Here is a 23,873-nt window from a genome sequence, read left to right on the forward strand (position 1 = left end):
CTAATGAACGCTTCTGTGTTCCTTTACTTCATAAATCTTGCACGCTGTTTTTCTGCTTCTCACGTTGTTTTACCTCAGCAGTTAAACTGTTTTTCTAACATGTAAAAGTCAATGTTTTTGACTTCTTGAGGTGCATTAAAAACCAGAGACTCTTTTTTCAGAAATGAAATGCAAACACCAGAAGCGAGTACAGCACATTGCCATCCAGGGCTCAACTTACAAATGCAATAGTGGATCAGAAACAAGATTCTTTCCCAGTCTGAAGCAACAGTGTTTCTCCTCCTGCCTACGGCTCTCCAGAAATTAATGAAAGTATTTCAAAAGGATTTTGGTTTAACTTGGAGGTATGCAGACTTGCGAACCAGCTCAGATATATGTTTTCAGGATGAGACTTTCCTTTCCAGTTAGTATGCAGAGACTTTCCCCTTGTTATTCAGAATGTGGTGTGATACCAGATATCAACGGAGAGAACTGGGAATTTAGCACAATGTGGTAATGCAAAGCACTACAGGGATTCCTGTCCACAACTATGGAGAGATTCATTACCATTAATATTAAATGACATGTAATGAGTGTAATGCATTTTCGTGGATTACTTTTGATTTACAATGTTCAGAGAGAGAACAAAAATGATATGCATGATGTTCCATCAGCAAAACATTTAATTTTATAAACCAGCAGTAAGTTAGGACACATCAAATTTATGCCCCTGATGATTGTAAAACATCTTTCTGACCAAGAGGCTATGCTTAAATGCTTGAAATGTGTTTTGCAGACAAATATCAAATTGCTTTGAAAGAATAAAAATAAATAAATAAATAAAAAATAGTCATAATAATAATAATAATTGTAAAGAACAATTTGTCCAAACTTACCAGGTGAAAAGCAAGTGCACTTCCATAATGTATTTAAAGTGCTCTATTGTCAATAATTTTGCACTTACAGTAATATACTAAAAATGATTCTTTAGTACTTCTTAAGATAAACTTAAGATCATCTAAGTGTACTCAGCTGTGCTATTTTGGGACACCATGACTATGAACTAAAATGTGCTTTTAATATACTATCTCTATATTTAAAAAATGTATTTAGTTACCACTTGTAATACACTTGAACCATCTTCCATACACTAGTACACTCAAGTGTACTACAAGTGGTGATACTAGATACTAACAAGGCCAAAGAATTTTCAAATATCCTGAAATAAGAGCAATTACATTCATTTCTACAGTGAGATGAAAAAAAGAGCTGAGGAAAGAGAATTTTTTTTTTACTATTCAGAGATGGAATAATGCCAATCGTAGGTTTATCTATTACTCACTAAAATTATCATCGTAATAGCAATCCAATGAAACAGTTCACTGAAAAATGTCTAGTATAAACACCATAAAAGTATTATAAAAGCGGCACATAATAAAGCTTGGTGATGAATGGACCAAAAAATGTTATATACAAAATGTTATATACAATATCAATACCTATCACAATATTCATTTATATTCATTTATATTCATATATATAAAATATATATATATATATATATATATGATATATATATATATATGTGATATATATATATAGGTTCTGTGCCCTTAAAATCAGCAGAAAGCACCACAGAATTAGAAGCTGCAATATTTACAATGTCTTGCATATTCATCTTTAATATAATTTGGAAAATGCTAATGCTTATGCTTTAAATTTGACCAATAGTTAATAAAAGTCCATGAACTTTCTGATCTTTTTTTTTTTTTTTTACTACGAGTAATTTTATTTTATTTTATTTTTTTCTTTACAGTTAAATTTTTTTAAGGAGTCACTGCCATTTCACCAGAGAAGCCAGAATCACTGGGTTGCAATTGTTACGGATTATGGCAGATCATTTGTCTAGTCAGGCTTAAGGCCGGATTAACTAAAAGAAAGGGCAATGCATGATGGGCAGTCTGACTGTCAAAGAGATTACAGGAAATGAGACTTTTCTGTTCACATATTTAAAATGACAATCGGGTCATGGTATAATTTAGCAGATTATCTATACTCTCTAAAGCATCCCAAAATGGTACACAGCTTTTCATGCGATTTCATACGATCACAGGAAACACTTTTGAGACAGCTTGGGGAAAACGCAGAGTACTCGAATACAAATGAGATTTCACAATGGAATGACATGGCTTGGTTTAGGTCCACATCTCTGCATTATAAATGTCAGACTGTTGATTGATGATTATTACTTTAAAAAATCTAATGCTTCAGCAGAGTTTGGTGCTGAATATTAAACTGAGATGAAATCCCAATGGATTTTTGCTAAAGAATTTCCGTGAACCAGCACTGTACAAGTAACAAACGTGCTGACTCCTCAGGCAAGAGTGCAAACATTAAAAAGACTGCAGGAATTATGGGAAAGCAGGTTAATAATGAATCAAGTGTCTTCATTGCAATGGTCTTCACTTTTAGAAAAGGTTAAATGTATGTGTTATTTCGTGTACTAATTCCATTAGAGCTTACCTCAATCAAAAGGAAAAAAAGATGAGCTGAGGTTAAATTACGGACAACCATGCCAAAGAAAGATGTTTGGGACTTGTTTTGAATTCCAGATCGCGTCCACAGAGACAGCGATCAAAACTGACAGATCACGCTGCACGTATGGGCCAAAGCCATTTCTGGAATTCCCATTAAATATCCAACGCCCTGTACATCATCACACAGGAACCCGTGAAAGCGCATGTGACATAAAACTGTTAAGAGGCCTGCCTCGAGTATATAGCTTAACTTGGAACACAAAGTCATTCCATTATGTCAGTGGGCAATGAAGCGTCTGTTTGCGGTTGCTGCTGAACCTTCGGTAATGAAATGCAATGGGATCTGCTTGACTAAGGAGACAGCATCCCATGTCAGAAGACCTATTAATGAGCATGTGGGGAGAAAAACGTACGTATGCCCAGCACCAAGTCTGAGTCTAAACCAAAATAGGGCTGCAGAGTTTCAGCTAGCAGTAATTGGAAACCTTTTGGTTTTGTCTCTCATCATATCCCAACATGTCAGACTCAAGGGACTTGCCTGTCAATTTAGCAGATACTAAGTCTGTCTTGTAGAATGAGCACTGTTTGAAGGAATACAATAAGGATAAATAAAGGCATATTGTCAGTTGTGGTGTTTTTTTTTGTTTGTTTGTTTGTTTTTTACATACAGGGTACAGATGTCTGAGAGCACAATGAAAGTATAGAATGCAAAATCTAATTTTAAATCTGGACAAGCAAAAAGTTCTAGGATTTGAATCAAATAAATAAAAGAATCTTAGAAATCCTATGATATTCAATGCTGCTGCTATTAAAGCAAGATACAGACAAAACTAAATACTAATAAATTCAACTTTTCACTCAAATTGTAACGCTGAAATTATACTAATGTTTAAAGGTTTGGGGTCAGTAAGATTTTTAATGTTTTAGAAAAAAATATTTTATGCTCACCAAGGTTGCATTTATTTGATCAAAAACACAGTAAAACAGCAATATTGGGAAATATTAGTAGCTACAATATAAAATAACGGTTTTATTTTTTTAAACATTTTAAAATACAACTTAATCCTGTTCCACTCTCCACATCACATGTCCCTTTAGAAATCATTTTATATTTATTTTAATATGCTGATTTGATGCTTAGGAAACATTTGTGCTGAAAACTGTTGCGCTCATTAATATTTTTTAAAAACTGATGTATTTTCAATATTGGTCTCTAAACTTTGGACCCCATGGTATCAACATAAAGCAAAAATAGGGCCCTATCATACACCCGGCGCAAGGCGCGGTGCAAGTGTTTTTGCTAGTTTCAGTCCGACGCAGTTCTCATTTTCCCGTCCTGCGCGTAGTTTAAATAGCAAATGCATTTGCATCCATTTGTGCACTCATGTGCATGCTAGTCTGAAAACGAGGTGTGTTCAGGAGCATTGCTGGCACATTGTTATTTTGAAGAACTGAAAATAGACTCTGCCATAGACCAACTCAAACCTGGTCTAAAGTCTGGCGCAATGTTTTTTCTTTGTTATTTAAAGAGCTTGTTAGTATAGGTGGGTCCACAACGCACGTACATGCTGCTTATTAAACACACAGGTATGCACAGCAGCACACAAACATGCCAAAAATTAAAAATTAAAGGATTGCAAAGCAAAAGAATATTATTGTGTAGGCTACATGTGTGCTGAAAAAAGTGGAAGCAGCGAAAGAGGAAGGAATAAGAGCTTGAGATAAGTAGTTTTATGATTTAGCGCCATGTCGTGTTGATTTCATGTTGCATTTTTATTGGTTGGTCAATAAACATAGTAACTGCAAACACGTTGTATGATGATCATGCTGAATTTCTGACACTGCCAGAAAATTATCGTAGGCTGTCTTTGGTCACAAGACTTTGACAACGGCCGTCTTTGAACCTCTCTCACTTTACGACATAGGACCACTGATTAGGAGCCACGATCACAGAAATCGCCACGATTGTTTCAAGATGCAAATCTTTCATCTGGGACAGCCGAAAATCATGCAGGTGTCTCGGGCTTTAAAGGGAATGGAAGATGAGACTCTGATTGGTTTATTGCACGTTTTGCCCAAAACACACCCATTACTCATAAAGAGAATAGGGACAACCGTGCACTTTAGACCATGCGCTTAGATCGTTAAAATAGGGCCCATAAAGTAAGATTAACTAAATTTAAGGTTTTAAATAAATCTGATATAAAGATCTAAAATACACTCATAGGATTGCCTTCTTCCATGTGGGGGGCTTTTTTAACCTGAATCCAAATATCTTTAAAGATCTGTACCATCTGGTTATGATGGATCAAACAGTTCTCTAACTCTAAGTTTCCCATTAGGTTGAGATCATAATGTTTATTTATTTAGAAGTATTCATCAAAAATCAGTAGCAGCTTTCTTCTTAAATGCAAAAGCACATATAGCAACTTATATTGCCGCACATATTTAGGTTTGCCAACTTAAGCACTGCCACCCTCTTCTGATTCAAAGTATAATTACTTTTAAAGTAAATATGTAAATGGATTTTAAAATAGCTAATATAATAGCTAGCGGTTTTAAGATAGGAAAGCTGGTGCTCGATCAGTTAAACGTTTGACTCTGATTCACTTCTCTGGTCAGTTTCCTATTTCCCACAGTGCCTCACTTATTCACGGTGTCTTTTGGGATTGGACGAAAACACTGAAGGACCTCCTGTGTTACAGATCTGGAGGATCTCCTGGGATGAACTTCCAAGATAAACTTCACTAGCAGTACACTGAACACAAAAACAACAATTCTCTCTCCAGGAACAACACGGACCCCTTCCTGCTGCGGGACTGAAGATTCTGCTGAATTTTGTGCTGGTTGGATAACCAAAAATATGTGGTTTACTAATATAAATGCACATAAATTTGTACGAAAGAGCATACCGTGGCTTCTTCTCACATAGTTCACATAACTTTAAAAAATAAGAATTCTTTTGTTAAAAAAACAGCAATAAAGTTTTTTTTGTGTGTGTGTGTGTGTGTGTGTGTGTGTGTGTGTGTGTGTGTGTGTGTGTGTGTGTGTGTGTGTGTGTGTGTGTGTGTGTGTGTGTGTGTGTTTTCTGGCCTCTTTATTGCACAAAATTAATATATACTAAAGCTGTTTATTCAACATGATATAACATGATTTTCTCTTTCTATAAAATACTAGTTAATGTTATGGCACTGGACTAAAATGTATTTATTCACATATTACAACTTCCTTAAAACTGGATCATTTTTATGCTGTTTTAAGATTTTCTCTTTTCTTCACCTTGTTACACTTTCTTGTTACCATTTCTAGTCAAAAATGACCAGCCTACAAAAATTGCATTAGTATCTCTCCAATATTGGATTTGATCTTTATATCAACTAGTTTTCTTTTAATTAGCATGTGTTTTGTATTTCTTTTTTAAACTGATTGATCATAGGCCATATTGATCAAAGCTTATGCTCAGTTTTTGAGTGGACATTGCCAAATTATCCACAAATAATGTTTTTTTCACTCAAAAACTGAGATGCATCAGTTCAGATCAATGTGGTCTATGATCAATGAGTTCCAAAAAGAAATGCAAAATCTGTGCTAAATGAAAGAAAACAAATTGGCAATCAGATTAAATGCGAGACTTGGTGATAAAATATAATGACTGGTTTATGTTTAAGCAGGCTGCCACATACAATAACACCACAGACCTCCAAGAGTACTCAGAGACTGTCACTTCCTACATCACCAAGTGTATTGATTATGTAACAGTCACAAAGACCATCACTGTCCGGGCCAACCAGAAGCCGTGGATGACAGGGGAGGTCAACAGACTCCTGAAGACACGGAACGTTGCCTTCAGAGCTGGAGATGAGGTGGGCCTGAGGACAGCTAGGGCCAACCTATCCCGCGGCATCAGACAGGCTAAGAGACAGTACTCCAGGAGGATAGCCCATCGTTTCAGCTACAGCAGAGACACTCGCAGCCTGTGGCAGGGGATACAGACTATAACAGATTACAAGCCCCCACCGCGGACCTGTGACAGCAACATCTCCCTGCTGAATGAGCTGAATGCCTTTTTCACTCGCTTTGAGGAGCAAAACAGCACCACTGCACAGATGACTCCACCTCCTCCCGGTGACCAGGTGATGACTCTGACCCCAGACGGCTTGAGGAGATCCTTCAGCAGGATCAATGCACGCAAAGCTCCGGGTCCTGACAACATCCCTGGGCATGTACTGAGAGACTGTGCAGTGGAACTCACTGATGTCTTCACAGACATTTTCAACATCTCACTTAGTCAGGCTGTTGTTACCACATGCTTCAAAGCTACCACCATCATTCCAGTCCCGAAGAAGCCGTCTCCATCCTGCTTCAATGACTACCGTCCTGTTGCACTTACTCCCATCCTCATGAAGTGCTTTGAACGGCTAGTCATGCATCATATCAAGTCTGCCCTTCCCCCCGTCCCTGGACCCCTTCCAGTTTGCATATCGGTCCAACCGCTCGACCGATGATGCCATCGCAACTGCCCTCCACTCAGCACTCACACATATAGACAAAAAGGACTCATACGTCAGAATGCTGTTCATAGACTTCAGTTCAGGATTCAAAACAATCATACCTCAACAGCTCATTTACAAACTGGTCCAGCTGGGACTCAACACTTCACTGTGCAACTGGCTGTTGGACTTTCTGACTGGAAGACCTCAGGCAGTATGGGTCAGCAGCAACACATCCAGCACCATCACACTGAACACTGGGGCCCCCCAAGGATGTGTGCTCAGCCCCCTCCTCTTTACTCTGCTGACCCACGATTGCACACCGTCACACAGCTCCGACCTCTTTATTAAGTTTGCGGATGACACGACTGTGGTGGGCCTCATTAGCAACAGAGATGAGACAAACTACAGGAGCGAGGTGAGCCGCCTGGCCAGGTGGTGCAGTGACAACAATCTCTCTCTGAATGTGGAGAAGACGAAGGAGATTGTTGTTGACTTCAGGAGAGTGCACACTCAGCATGCTCCTCTGACCATCAACAGAGAGAGTGAGCAGCACCAAGTTCCTGGGTGTGCACATCACAGAGGAACTCTCCTGGACCGACAACACCACAGCACTGGCCAAGAAAGCACAGCAGCATCTCTACTTCCTCCGCAAACTGAGAAGAGCTAGAGCTCCGGCCCCCATCATGTGCACCTTCTACAGAGGCACCATCGAGAGCATCCTGACTAGCTGCATCACTGTGTGGAAAGGCGCCTGCAACGCGTCCTGCCAGAAGACTCTTCAACGCATAGTGAGAGCAGCTGAGAAGATCATTGGTGTCTCTCTCCCCTCCCTCCAGGACATTTACGGAACCCGTCTCACTCGCAATGCCCTCTGCATTGCAGGTGATCCCACACACCCGTCACACAGTTTCTTCAGTCTGCTGCCATCAGGGAGGAGACTGCGGAGTCTCCAGGCCAGGACCAGCAGACTTGAAGGACAGCTTCATTCATCAGGCTGTCAGGAAGTCGCTCCCGAACTCGCTCCCCCTTCCCACTTGCCCCCCCCCCCCCCCCCACCCCCCACACAGGTCCCACTTCTGCCCCAGGCATGAACCACTGAACAATGAAAATGATCATTTACTACAGGCTCTACTGTTAGTTTGTTATCTGTCACTGGTTTGCACCTATCTGCCATGTCGCTGAGAGTTTAATTTTTTTACGCAATAGTTCAATTCTTTGATCTGTATACAAGCAAAATTTAAAAGGCCAGTAATTACAAACAAAAAATAAAAAACCAGTCAAAACGACTTGACTTGACTTGACTAATACGAGATTTACAAGCAAAATTTAAAAGGCCAGTCATTTTTGACCAGGAAGCGTAAATTTGGTAAAATATTTTCATCACAGCACAAGCAGCATCAGAGCAATTCAGCTTAGTACCATCTAAATACAAAGCCATTGCTGGGAAAAAGTAGCATATTAAGAAAATAATAATACATAACTCACTATGATTATAATGATCTTTTGATGGAAGTCATTCAGAAACAAACTGTGGAATTGCTTCAACCTCAAATTATGCTCATACATTTATGCTAGTGAAGACAAATATCTAGTATGCTACAATGCATTCAAGAAACCACCCAAGTCATTTAACTTTATTATTATTATTGTAAGCCATTCTTAATATGACACAGGCATATTTATAACATCAAGAGTTGTAAATCCACAGCTCTGTTGACTTGCCATCTTTATTTGGAAATGCAAACCAAAAAAATAAAACACTGCATTCTGTCAGCAATGTAACACAGCAGTAACGTATGAGACCATTCGTTAGTGGTCAATTCAGAGTTCATTTACTTTCTATTTATTTATTTTGGCTGAAATTGTCTACAGTGTTGTCACACAGCATATGGAGCACAACAGAAGGCAAGATAGTACTGGCGCTATCCTACAGATGTCCAGTCGTCTGTGTGTGGCTTTTTTGTTTAGCTATTCCATTGAAAGGTTGATGAAGCCTGTGTTCATATAAGCCAGCAATTTTCAAGCTCTCAGCTAACACTCTCAGCTCAATAAGTCAGCTTGTGTTCAGGGTTGCCAAGTCCAGACTCCAGCAGAAGAAAATAAGAGACACACTTAGTATCTTTTGGGAAAAATAAAAGATACTTTGAATTCTTTAAGGCCACATGTGCCATTTCAGATCTATGCAAATTGTCACAACTGACCACATTGTAAACAAAAACTATTGCTAATTCAGCCAAGAACACTTACATCAAATTAACAGAATTGCTTCAGACTGTCAATTATGATGTGTATGAACTGTTGTTCTGTTCTAGGCAAAACGCCCCATCCATCCATGCAGCCATGCCTGGACAAAGCTGAGACAGTCACAAAATAATGCCAATGCCAAACACCCCCAACCAACTGATGCTGAACACTTATGCATCACTAGGACAACCAGCTGAAAAATGCTGCGAACACACAAAAAAACAAAAAAAAAGACACATATAAAAAAACACACACCCAAAACACCTCCTCCTCCTACAACTACAACAACAACAACAAAAAACAACAAAAAAATGCTGATTCTTTACCGATTAGCTAATCTAAAAAATCATTTATAAGTAACATTAACTCTGTACCAACAGCACAGCCATACTACCTAAATATTATTTTAGAGATTATTTTACCCCCTGACATTATCTGAGATGTTTTTAATACAGCAAATTGTAAAATGTTGTGCAATTAACACCCTATATATAATATAATTTATATATTTTTTTACATGTTTATAGCACAATAAAATGAAAGAAAAAGGCTTTATTTTTCCCCATAAGAGCAGACACAGCTATTTTTATTCAACTATTTTTATCCACTTCCATCTATTTTTAGCTGTACAAAACAGCGCATTTTGGTGCTTGATATTGCAAGCCGGTGTATCTTACTGTATTATTTCAATGATTTATCTTAATTAAGAACACACTGGTTTGTATAGTGTAAACAATTTTACCATTTACTTTGTTATTCTTCTCGTTATTTGCCTACAGTGGATAGTGAACCGGAAGTCTCGCATGTTCACAGAAAACAGTTTAATTCCGCACTAAAAAATAGGTTGGATAGCATAAATATTGAATGTGACACAACATGCATGGTTACCTGGCAAAGATGATTACCTAACCACGACCAATAAATGGAGACCTAGGTAAATTCAGTTAGGCAACAAATCTATAACAATGAAAGATTGATTCAAAAGTTTTGTATATTGGGTATTAAGCAACAAAAATGTCATGTTTAACTCAAAACAACTAATTAAATTAAGCATAATTACATATATACTTCACTTTACTTTATTGTCCTTAAAGGCAATTCTTTATGTAGACAGCACATGCACATACAGCAACACAACACACATGAAATAACAGACATTTATAATAAGAAGGGAGTTTAAATAAACAAGAAACGTAATGACGTTATGTAGCTATATAATAGCGAAGACTATAGATAATAACGTTTTATAATAGTCAACAGGTATTTTAACTCAAATCCGTTTGTGAAATTCACTATCACACTGCTAAATCGGGCGACCATGCATCATTGTTTCACTTTAAGAAATAAATATTTAAAGGGCACCATGAATTGTTCTGAAAATGAGTTATGAAACTGATGCCGTAACTTTTCCGTACAGGAAAGCCAATGGGACGTTGCCTGTTTGCGTGATAGATAAAGCCAATGGGACGTTGCCTGTTTGCGTGATAGATTGCCACCCGGGAAAGGCCTGCAACATGGGTGATTATGTTGAGTATGATATGGAAATAAGATTTTTAATGCAAGTGGTAACTGAATTTTTTAATAAATAGTAGACTTGACTAAGATTGTTTAAAACAATGCAATATACATGCAGTATCAAGGCAGCTGAAGGTATTATTAAAAAAAAAAAACGCTCTGAAAAATTTGTAAATATTGTATTATCGATAGCCTACATATCGAAACAGCTGATTTATGCCTGACCTACTTGATCTACTGATGCTTTATAGTTAAGTAGATGGTCTTGTTTGGGTGTATCTTAAAATTTTGTACACTGTTTTATTAAAACAGATTTCAGCCTTTTCTTTTTGTTAGCTATATTTCCATCTTCATGTGTTGTTTTAATACAGTGGCAGGCTAAATGGAAAAGTCAGTTGAGGTTCTCTGGAAAAATTCTCATGACATTATTCAAATAAACTGCAAGAGAAAGAGGCCATGGGGACATTTACTTGATGTGTCTATCAACGTTGCAATATTTGGTCTTGTCTCATTGCAAATAAACATGCACTTCAATCCAAAATTACTCAATTAAAAGCCTAATCTCTTTTAGTCTTATATATTTATAGAGAAAGAGAGAGCGAGAGAGAGAGAGAGAGAGAGAGAGCACAAAATGTATATATATATATACACACACAGTAAAAAAGTATTCAAATTACACTTTTGCTGCCCAACACTGTGTGTGTATATATATATATATATATATATATATATATATAAATATATATTCTATATAATATATATAATATAATTTTCAAAATAGTAATTAGATTACTTACAAAATCAGCAAAAGTATTCTGCAATTTGAATACTTTTTTAGTAACGGAGTAACTTAACATGTTATAATTTTCAAAATAGTAATTAGAGTAGTTACAAGCTGAGGTCTCGTGTTACTGCTGCGTTACATTGCTGACAGAATGCAATGTTTTATAATCTAGAGATTGTAAAAAGGATGTAGCACATGCACTGTCGAGTCAAGTGCCAGTGGATTAGAGGCCTTCACCCGCGAGACCCGACGCAACAGAGCGCGGCGTGGGTGCGTGCCCATGAATCCTCTCATTATAACATACGAATTGTAGACATTTTGAAAGATTCATTATGCATATATTTATTGGGTTATAACAGAATAACAATGTTCTGTGAATGTTGATGCTTTAAAAATTTACAAACCAACCATGCACGCAGCAGCTGCTTGCTTTAGTTAAAAAATAACAATGTTCTGTGAATGTTGATGCTTTAAAAATGTATTTATCATATTTAAATATTTAAAAAAATATTTAAATATTTATCGGGAGTGTGTATGCTGGGATTCCATTAATTTCATGTAGAAAATAGGAACAACTAGTAATGTAACTAATTACTAATTTTGAAATAAAGTAATCAGACGTGATTACTTTTAAAAGGAGTAGGCTTATCAGTAATTTGATTACATTTCAGAGTAACTTGCCCAACACTATTATAATATAATATAATAATATTATATAAATGAAAAGTATTATCTGGCATGTTTATCACTATCTGGATCATGTTACATTAAAAAACAACTCCCTTGACTTTATGGGAAAGGGAAATGCAGAGAGAGCCAGATAAATATAAAATTGTCCAGCAAGTATGCATCATGTCAGCATGCATCACGTCGCAATTGCAATTTCTGAACTCCTAGGAACTACCCTGGAGGACTTGAATGCAGCATGAAGCGATGCTTGATAAAAATAACATGGAATGCTATGTCATTATTTGAAAGCATTTATTTTGTGCAATCACCATGAAATTGTCACACAAACTGTGGAAAATACTGGCCATAAGGTTTTGTTTTGTCAGCCAGGGTAATTTTAGTTCTGTTCTGGCAGATAGTCGTGCCTGGTACACTGTCTGCTCAGCCACTGGAAAGCACTCGACTTGAAAGGACTGATATGTGTGCTGGCCTTTGCTGATTAGCCATTGCATGACTTGCGTTTGTGCTGAACTGTTATTTTTTAAACAAATGTACGAACCGTTTCCATGGATTTTTTCAACCACATAGCTGTGACCTAAAGTTTATTGGCTTGAAAAACAGTGATTACGTGATATTTGATGTAGAATTTCCTCAGGTAGATTTAATGTGCAAGCCAGTTTTCGATGGTAAAATACTTTCTCCTATGCCAACGCAACTCTCAAACACCCACTGTAGGAAAATTGGTTTAAACACTTGTTTAAAGAAATTGCTCTAAATAACACCTGTTTGACAAAATATGGGCTACACCACTCTGAAATGTAACATAGCAACAGGTTTGGCAGAAAAATATTGAAAATTTGAACTTCCCAGCATGCCAAAGTCACGAAACAGCCCCACTGCCTGTTGGCACCATTGACAGTGGTTCCCAACCTCGGTCCTGAAGGCCCCCCAACACTGCACATTTTGCATCTCTCCTTTGTCTGACACACCTATTTCAGGTCTTGGAGTCTCTACTGATGAGCTGATGATCTGAATCAGGTGTGTTTGATTGAGGATAATTATAAAAAAAGCAATTTCTCCCAACTAAAATGAACATGATTAAATGGAAATAAGGACTTGACCTGAATGTGTTCCATTTTACAGCCTGTTTAGTGATTTAAAAAGTCAGTGCTCCCAATTAAAATGGTGAGTATGAAATGGAAATAAGATTTGGTTCTTTTCTTTAGTTTGTATGTACGATTGTTTTTGATAAAATTTTTCAGAATGAGAAAGTCTCAGTCAGTGAGTGTGACTTTTTTAGAGTCTGTTTATGTTTTTTGTGATTTTGTTTGATATCTTTATATCAGAGAGATGAACACACTTGAGTTCCTTGGAAAGCTTTTACAAAAGTCCAAGCAACTGCACCGTATAGGCAAAAATATGCATTGTGTTGCAGAACGTCAAAGCTATTTGTCTGTTGAATTCCCAGAAAGTTTTGTACACTGCGACTCTTTGACAATATAATTGCAGGAGGGTTTGAGAAACCTGTTTTAAAAAAATCATTATTTTTGTAGTTTTGTTTGGAGATGCTAGTGCTGCAGAGATTACACACCTTATATTCTTTTGTTTGTTTTGCTTGTTTGTAATGAGACTTTGAAGCTTTAATTTGGAAGGCTTTTATCTCATGGTCAGAAGTGTAAAGTAGTAATGCCTATGGGTTTACAGCTGTCTGAGAGCAGAGCTGGCAGTACTCCCAGACCTCAGTGTTTTCAAGCGGTTATCACCCAGTAAACATCAGGGGCTGCTGAATGACAAGAGCACAGAACTTGGTGCTGTGAATCTGTTTGTATGAATCCAATTGAATCTCTCACAATGTCAGAACAAACACCTCTTGTATTGTTGTTTACTTCCTTGCACTGTCTTTCTTGTAAGTTACAAAGAAATACATAAATGAGTTATCACATAATGATCCCTGATAAGAGATGCTAGCAAATATTTTGTATTGCCCTGGTATATTAGATTAGTGTCACACTGATTTTCATTAGGCTCAACACAAAATGACACAAATGTTGCCATGGTATTTGAAATATCAGCTTCCCTGGTACATGGAAATGTGCTCTTTTTCAAGGGTGCTGGCGGAGGAGGAACACTCTGATGTGCAATATCGTTCACAGCCAAAACATATAAATGAGAGTGCGTAAAATTACTGGTGTCGCAGAGTGGCCTGCCCACATTACTCCTCTACACTGCCATTAATATCATGTTCGTGCAATTCATGAATTATATCGCTGGAGGGTTAAAATATTTTTAATACACCTTTGCACAAATCTGACATGCTAGCATTACTGTCTAATTGTTGTAGAGAGCAAGTGTTACATGGTGATGTTGCCATCTAGTGAGATAATGGTAAAAAGGCAGAGAGGTGCATGTTGAACACGGTTTCAGTGAAAAGATGATGATGATGATGATGTTCACATACAAGAATGCCTTTTGACTTTTGTAGCCTGCTTTTCGCAGTAAGACTTTCAGTCAATAACGTTACCCTTTTGTCTTTTCTACCAAATGAAAAGGGGATATTTCTGTGTGCCCTTGAGTCTTGCTTTGCCTGGCTGCCATTTTATGATTCAATAAATCTCTACTCTTCAGCAATCTCTACAGTTCTGCATAATGGTTATCAAGGACAAATGGCATGTTCCTACTCTAGACACATAAGGCAGCTTTAGAACAACTATATATGAATATCAATATATCTCAGGTGGTATTTGCTCTGAAGTGGCTTAAAAAGCTTTTTACATGTTAAAAGTAAAGTACACTGTGTAGGGGAATTTACAGTTAAAGAACCAAGGACCAGATATGATGAACAAAGACCAGGAGTCAGAGATGCAATCAAATGAAGATTTAACATTTACTGAAGAAAATAGTTTGCAGTTTCATCAGCAGAAATCAGCTTCAGTACTCGCGAGAAGTTCGTAGGCTGCTCTGCATACAATCTCAATACTAACGGAAGTCACTAACTACGTCATTACTTAGGTAAAAAGGATTCTGATTGGTAAAGTCATAGAAAATCATGCAGAATCTTAACAGATGTAAACTTTTAAATAAAGTTAAAAGCATATCTCTGAAAATTATTTAAATGACAAACAACCCTGGAGACCACTCTTGTACAGACAGATACTAACACACACACACAAAGAGAATACACAACTTCTTCAAGGCTGGGTTGTTCAAACCCAAATTCTAACCAGGAAATTACCCCAAACATCCTGATATGAAGTACTTTTTCTCAGCTAGTGGTTTCAGAAAATATTCTTGATTATTTTCAGTTATATTTTTTGGGCTTTTTATTCCTTTATCATTTAGACAGGACAGTGGAGAGATGACAGGAAAGTATTGGATAGAGAGACCAGCATAGGACCTTGAGACAGGAATCGAACTCGGGTCACCGTGAGCGCATTTGCACTGTATATATTGGCACACTTACCACGAGGCTATCGGCACCAACAATTCTTTATTATTTTCTAATGTTTAGAGATGTAGAATAAAGTAAATGCTTATTTGTAAATTGATCATGTAGATGAGAGGCCCTAATGACATTTGTGACCTAAGCTGTCATAGTAAGTCAGAAGAGTAAATGTATGTTTTAATGTGTTGGGTGCTTTTCTCAAACCAAGGAGACATCACATTCCAGAGAGAAGACTATAATTCTGTATTCTGTATTCTGAATTCTGTATAAGATGTAATTCTATATTCATCAAATTTCACATGGGGAAGTTCAAATCATTTAATATTTTAAAGAATAATATTAATTAACAACTTAATAAACCACTTCCAGAATCCAGCGCTTCAGCTGTGTATGTACTGTATGTACAGTACCATTCAAAAGTTTGGGGTCAGTAAGATTTTTTGAAAGTGTTTTTTGAAAAGTCTCTTATGCTCACCAAAGGCTTTAAAATAACTCTTTTCTATTTTAATATATTTTTAATTGTAATTTATTCCTGAACATTCTAATATAATGATTTGGTGCTCATGAAAATGTCTTATTATTATCAAAGTTGAAAACACTGCTTAATATTTTTGTGGAAATAGTCAATTTATTTCAGAATTCTTTGGTGAATGTGTAATTGAAAAGAACAGTTCTTTAATATGAATCTTGTTACATGTCTTTACTGCCACTTTTGATAAATTTAATGCATCCTTGCTGAATAAAGTCTTAATTTCTTAAAAAATAAATAAATAAATCTTACTGACCTTAAACTTTTGAACAGTATTGTTTATGCATCTACATTTTTAATTGATTCCCTTAAATGTATTAACACACAATATTTGACAATCTTTAGGAAATGTAATGACCGGTCCAAAAGCCCAAAATTATGACTGTTTCATATATACATCACCCAGCCCTAATTTTAAGTTTAGTTACCACTGAGTGTTACAATGACTCAAGGTCAGCTAGCAGTCAGCAGACCACAGCTATCAGCTGGATAATCATGACACACAGCTTCACCCTCACTGGTGAGAGGCAGGCTGGAAGACAAGGCGTGAAAATGGATGTGTCATCGCCTTCGATTATAGGGAGTTAGAGGTGTGTGCAGGGAGACGCTTTGCCCGGTGTAACCTGACCTCTGTGGGATCTTCAATGTACAGAGGATGAATGAAACTCTTGAATGAAGGACAGGTCTATAGGCTAAATGTGTGTGTGTGTGTGTGTGTGTGTGTGTGTGTGTGTGTGTGTGTGTGTGTGTGTGTGTGTGTGTGTGTGTGTGTGTGTGGTGCAGGTTGTCCAGATTGAGCTTTTTTTGCAAATTTGAGTTAACTGATATTTGATATTTAACTGCAATTTGGTTTAATAATCAAATATGAGCTTAAATAATGCTTTATAATGTTTGTTTTTTAAAGCCAAACTATGTCGTTTTTTTCCACAAATGTAACCAACAATAATGACTGTTTTCAAACAGGTTTCCCACTAACATTGAGTAACATTTTCACTTTAAATAAAAGTGTCTAAAATGAAATAAGTACTGATCATCCAGTGACTGCGCCAACTTCATTCATTAAAAATGAGTAATGAGTCAGAAAACTCTTGCTAAATGACTAGCTGAAATGTATTCCTTCTTTAGGGCTGAAATCACCTACGTTTTCACCTTATCAAAAACCTGACAGTTTTAGTCTTATTAGATTTGTCATTAATAATACATACAGACGGCTGAAGTAGCAGGCAATTATAGCGGATGTCATTTGAAGACAGACCTGGCTGGAGGTACTGTATTTATCTTCCAGTGGACAAAATTGCCTAGAAACTTTTTTTTTTATTCATTCACTTTTTTATTTATTTTTTATGTGATTTGATTTTTGGTATGAATTGCACTGCAGCTCCTGACATGATATGCAAGTCAGCGGAAAAGTGCAGAGGAGTTTGACTTCTGCTGCTAAAAGAACAGGCACTGATGTGAAACCCCTGAGGCCTGAGTAAATTTCAAAAATCCTCCAGTGGAATCCAATCCGAAATGATACCCTTCTGCACTTCTTACATGACAAAGCCCTTGTGCTGGTGGGGTGACCAAATGTAATCTTCAAATGCAGGAGGGGTGGCCTGATTAGATTTAGTACCTGGTTCTGAGGCTCTGCAGAAGCTCAGAAAACAATTTACAGATGGCCACAGGTTGAGGATGGACAATGAATTTAAACCCAACCCTGTCCAGGGGAGAGACTGAACAAAATGAACATAAATCTGGGATCCGGCTAAAACCTCAGACTGAGGTTGTAAGATAAGACCTACTGAGACAAGAATATTGAACTGGAATCTTAATACCGCTTTGACCTTAGCAAGACCTAGACAGTCTCTTTTTCTTAGACATCAGCTAAAAATATTTTGAGTCATTGGTCTCATTTGTGTACCTTATTTCTCTTTCCAAAATCAGACATTTGCTAGAATTTCACAGAAAGGGATGTTTTTGGGAATATCTAAGATTTTTGTATAGCCTAGAACACACTGTACAAGTCAAGGGTTTCAAATGTCCAAAGATCATTTGAGAGATGGGTCAGTCCAATTCAAATGGTTCAAAACTTGTAAAGTTGACCAAGAAAAATAAATCTAAAAGAAGGCTTTTAATGTTTTGACCTATGAAAGTTTTATTTGTTATATTGGCATAAAGGACTTGAAACTGTATAGCTGGCTTTACATTTTAGTACGGATATGTCACACAAAGATATTTGAGTCCTGGGCATCAAACTGTGTGAAATCCCCTGGTTTAGGTCATACGCAGTCACTCCGGATCAAAGTCTACACTAATGGATTTTATCTTACTTCTTGTTTTCCGAATATTAGCCAAGAGTTTCACATTTCTGGACCCTTCTCAAAAGTGGGTCAACCATTCTAACCTACTTGTAAAGCACAAATCAAAGGGCATCATCCTTGCTCCAGAAGTTTTGTGGTATGCTTTTATCTCATTCCCACAGAATCTCAAATAACATCTATATAAATATAAACAATGTAATTTCGTAGTCTCTGTATTAAAAAGTGATTTCTGTTCATGTCTTTCTTTTTTGCACAAGAAGGTTTTATACTCCCTCTTTCCATACATTTGAGTCCTCCAAGTGTCCTTCCATCAAAAGCCTTGTCAAATACAGAAGACTTATCTTTTCCCCTAAAAAGGTAACCTTATAGTTCCTAGTCATGTTACACTCATATCAACCTTATCCTGATTAGACCTACATTCATACTATGACCTCTATAGAATGTCACAGAAGCTCAGTCTCAAACTGTGCAGCCATTGTTGGGGTCGGCCATGTTATCACAAGAGTTTTCTTTTCCATTCTTTTTTCTCAGTCACTTTGGGAGAGCTTGCCACTTAAAGGCGTAAGGAGATATAGACATGGAACATGTTTTAGAACAACACTCATATTTACTTAAATTTTTTGGTTAAAATTGAGTTGTGTGTGTATTTGGGTTTGGTCTGCCCAGAATGAAAGCACAAAAGTCTGCTTTCTTTGCTGTACTCTTTACTATCTTCACATTATGCCTTGGCTCCTCTCTGATTTTTATCGCCTACTAAGATCTAATCGTTCTTCGTCTTAACACTTGCTGGGTACTTAGTGAAACGTTGGATATTTGACACGTCTTAATCCCTTTCAGTCGTGACTACCTCAGAGGAACACATGAGAGCCTTTTCCATAAAGCGACTGAATCAAGTCCGACCCTCAAGCTTAGCCCCTCTGGCAGGTGAAACCCCAGAGGGAGGACTGCTGGTTTTTGATAAGGAAATCCAATCGGTGCTGGAAAGGAGATGTTTAGCATACAGAGAGAGTCTGAAAGCAGCACCTGGTCCTTTTTGGTTCTTCACTTAACACCTGATGAAATTGCAAGCCTTTTCTGTGACAGTGTTCAGGAAAGATCAGGCCAGCGGACAAAGGAGGGCAAGGTGAAAGCTGAGGGATCCATTTGAAGACGTCACAGGGTCACATGATGATGGCCAAATATAAGAATGCCGTGGCTGGATTTGGACCACATGATGTTGATGTCTATGATTTAGAATCAAGACTGCTAATTCAAAATTCATTGCTAAGGGAGATCTAGATTACAAAGAAGACCAGCTGAAGAAGAAGCACCATGAAACCCTTGTCCACATTCAGCTTGATCCTAAGGGATGTACGATCTGGCTTGTTTTTACGTGACATATTCTGTGAGTTTTTGGGAACTGTTCTATTCGTCTTCATCAGCCTCTCTTCTGTCTTGCTGTGGCCACATGCAGGGCCTCTGTCATGGGACTCCATCACAGATGAACCCCTCCCGACGCTGGACTCTTCCTTGGCATGCTCGCCCGACCCACTGCATGTTTCTTTGGCTTTCGGAGTATCTCTAATCCTGACCTCTGTCTGTCTGGGGGAGGTGCACCTCAACCCGGTGGTTACCCTGGCTTTGGTTGCAGGCTTGAGGGTAAGCCCCTGGCGGGCTGTCCTCTTGGTGGGAGCGCAACTGCTTGGTGCCCTCAGTGCCTGTGCTCTCCTGTTAGACATCACGCCCACTGCCCTAAAGAGCAACCTGGGGGTTAATGAGGTGAGATGTGCTGGATTCTATAGGTTTCTCTTAATCTGTCTATAACAGGGGTTCTTAACTTTGGCCCTCAGGGTCCACTTTCCCACAGAGTTTAGCGCTGACCTTGATCAAACTTACCTGACTGTAATTTTCAAGTAATCCTGAAGATGTTGTTTAGCTTGTTCAGATGTGGTTGATGAGGGTTGGAGCTAAACTGGATCTTCTGATCTCTTCTCTACATCAATGTTCCCACACCCTGTTCTTGGAGGTCAGATTAGGGAGACATCCAAAATGTGAAGTGTTGGGGTACCTCCAGGAATATCTGTGTTCTGGATCATCTTCTGATACTGTATCGGTCTGGATCCTCTCATATCTGTTTTATTATCTGTGATCAGTGTGGCTAACTTTGTCAGGATCAAAATTAAATGTAGTTTAATGAGCATTTGATTTCTCTCGAGATCTGTGAAAATCTTATTTAAAAGAGACCATTTAAATTTATCTAAAACATTTCTCTGTCTATAGTTAATGTGATTGCTCAATAAAATCAAGGCTTTTATTCACCATTATTACGTTAACGCTAGGTAATTACCAAGCGATTAAGCCATTCTCATTTATTCCACAATGTAATTTAATGATTTCTTGCAAATTATTCTTAATTTCATTGTGACATGCAGAGTGTTATACTTTTCATTCTCCAATAAGCCAATTCACCTTTTAATTTTGATCAACCATTGATGGTTGTTAGTTAACAAAATGCACAATATAGAAATTGGATTGTAAGGGTAGAAATGTAAGAAACCATTTTATATTCTGTATTATTCTTGCTTAGCGTGACACGCCATCCTAGTGCACCTGTCAAAGTGGAACACTGCATTTTATTATTGTTCTCTCCTTTTTATGTTCTTTTAAGCACAATACAGATCTGTCAAAAAGTTTTTAATAGTAAACAAAAATACAGAGGCATTGTGGTAGAAAGATTGAACATTCACCAAAAACATTAGAAAGAAACAGCTAATCTTTGAAAAATCAGAAATGAGAAAGGAGTGTATAGGGAAGGAGCAGGTCTGTAAATCACTAAGAAGAAGGAAACAGTAGGAGAGTGTCAAAATAAGAATGCGCAAGAAAAATATAAATTTGATGGTAAATGTGCTCTGCGTGTCAGAGAAAGTGGGGAAACAGTAAGATGGGCATGGATGGATGGAGGGAGATAGAAAGTAAGAGAGAGAGAAGGGAAAGATAACATAGTTTGCCAGGTAATTGGAGTGAATGAGGAAAGGAGATAGAGGCAGTCGGAAAAGACAGAGAGTGTCCAACAATAACAGATAAAACTCCACTTACCCTCCTTCAGGTGGCCCCGGGGGTATATCTGTATCAAGCTCTGTTAGTGGAGATGGCTGTTACATTCCAGCTAGTGCTGTGTGTCCAGGCTGCCACTCATCCCAAATCAGCGTTTTCCTCCGTGGCCCCAGCCGTCATCGGCCTGTCTGTCACCCTTGGTCATCTTGTGGCAGTAAGGATGGCTGATTTCTTTGGACTTTATTTAAAGATATGAATAAAAATCTTCATTATACAAACATTGAAGTGAACTGAATGCTCACTGGTTCATGGACTTTGTAGGGTTAAGTCTTGGTATTTTTACACACTAATTTTTGTCTTTTGATGAAAATGTTCTTTAAATTTAGTCAATATATAATATTACATATAATATTTAGTTCATATTAATTCATTAAAGTCTATTTTCTCTCTCTGAAATGTAATTCAAGTCCATTAATGGCTAAAAAACTTCTGGCTGACGTTTGCTGCATTTTTTATTAAACATAAATTAACTGCTTGTTTGCCACAAATAAATAGAGAGAGATTTGGCAAAAAGTTTGAATTTGGCAGGAGACCCATAGTTGTCCTGTGGTGTTTGGTCTGCAGATTGGCTTCACAGGCTGTGGAATGAATCCTGCCAGGTCATTTGGTCCAGCTGTTCTAACTATGAACTTCCACAATCACTGGGTGAGTAATATCAAAATTATATATAATACTATTATATACTAATACTAAATTATTATTTTATAAATTACTCAAATGTATTCATTTTGCATGAACAAACTTACTCACAAAATTACTTGTACTTAGTGCGTAACTTTATGTAATAATTTTATGAATATGAAGGTCTATGCTGATGTTTCACCTGGCCTCATGCAGGTGTATTGGGTGGGGCCTTGTGCTGGCTCTCTCCTTGCCTGGGTACTGCATGACCTGGTTCTCCATCCTCGTTGGAGCTGCCTTGGCGACTGGGTGACAGAATGTAAAGAGACACTCCTGAAAGATCTTTCCAAGCAGTCCAGAGGCCCTGAAAACCATATAGAAGCATAGTCATTCAAATAAACCTTGTATCTCCATGCAATATTTTAGAGCGTCACTGATTGATTGTACAATTTGTTTATAAGTTTGCTTAGAAGACCGTCTATAACTGACAGAGTTTGGTGGATTGCAGATATGTAATTCTGAGCTCAGATCCTCATGAATCCATGTACTCAGGACTGGTCCAAACAGCATCTAATCTCTCACTCCACTAGCACGACACATGGACCTGTAGCCAAGCACTCTGTGTTTTTTGCATCAGTGTGTTCAGCTAAAATGAGCTTCCTTTTTTATTAGTTTATCTGCTATATTGTGCTGTTTTGTTTTCGTTTTCTTAACTTTATGCCTCTTATCTTTATTATCTTTGTGTAGTTTTGTCAAATAAAAAAACAGTGCATCATAGAATGTTGCCAATGTTAGAAAATTAGCTGAAATTCATTCTGAGCTTGTTGTCTTGGGTTTTGAGACTTAATAGAAATGCATACAGTATGACGTTAAACAAGCAATAAGAGAATGCATATTGTGTACTCATGCACTCCTTTGAAATGAATAACCATTCATGTCAATTCACCATTATTTCTATAGTGATTTATACAATACAGTTTGTGACAAAGCAGATCTAAAAGACAATAGTGTCCTTATTTAATTCAAGTCAGTTCATTGTTGGTTCACTTCAGATAAAATAACAGTGTGAAGTTCATCAATTTGAAATGAGTTCAATTCAGTAGTTCTACAATAGGCAGTAATGTTGTTATTCAACTCAATTCAGTTTAATGTTGATTCAATTCAGTTCGATAGTGATGTTGCAAAAGTATATTATCTTTTTTTTTCAAATAGTTCATTATCTGTCTGCAATAATAAAAAAGGAATCAATGACCACTTAACAAAAAAAAAGTGTTTCCTTTCTCGATTTTAACATAAAAAAAGCACAGATATAAAAAGTCACTTTGGCAAATACCCAAACCTCCTATTTCTGTATGTCCCCCAGGGGTGTAGGAGGCAATGAAAACGCGTAGATGAAAGACATTTGCCAGAGAAAGCGAGATAAAACAACTTGGTACATTTAGGAAGGCATGGTTGCACCGCAATGGTCAATTTTTCATACTTAAAGAGCAGCAATGAATTGCTTAGGGTTTGCACCTCAGACCCAAATGTGGCACAAATACTAAAAGGGAAACTGAAAAATGTAGATAACGATTTTTGCGTTTTTTGTAGATGAGTAGCTAAAGTGCATATCTCTTTGGGGTGAGACGTCCTGAGCCTAGCATTCTGTCACTCTTCTCTGCTAA

At 37.4% G+C, this 23,873-nt stretch overlaps 1 protein-coding gene across 1 annotated transcript in view; it reads left to right on the plus strand.

Annotated features, from left to right (window-relative positions):
- Positions 1 to 23,195, plus strand: part of LOC109057155 (lens fiber major intrinsic protein) — a 94,495-nt gene extending 71,300 nt beyond the window's left edge. Inside the window, 10 exon segments of the mRNA XM_042721397.1 lie at positions 19,333 to 19,419; positions 19,579 to 19,618; positions 19,730 to 19,845; positions 19,949 to 20,253; positions 20,420 to 20,500; positions 21,395 to 21,466; positions 21,468 to 21,485; positions 21,581 to 21,742; positions 22,153 to 22,233; positions 22,426 to 23,195. Of these exon segments, the coding sequence (XP_042577331.1) occupies positions 19,333 to 19,419; positions 19,579 to 19,618; positions 19,730 to 19,845; positions 19,949 to 20,253; positions 20,420 to 20,500; positions 21,395 to 21,466; positions 21,468 to 21,485; positions 21,581 to 21,742; positions 22,153 to 22,233; positions 22,426 to 22,596 (1,133 nt within the window). The 3' untranslated portion in view covers positions 22,597 to 23,195.
- Positions 23,196 to 23,873: the final 678 nt, after the last annotated feature.

This window comes from Cyprinus carpio, chromosome B3 (genome assembly GCF_018340385.1).
Source record: "Cyprinus carpio isolate SPL01 chromosome B3, ASM1834038v1, whole genome shotgun sequence".
Classification (NCBI taxonomy): Eukaryota; Metazoa; Chordata; class Actinopteri; order Cypriniformes; family Cyprinidae; genus Cyprinus; species Cyprinus carpio.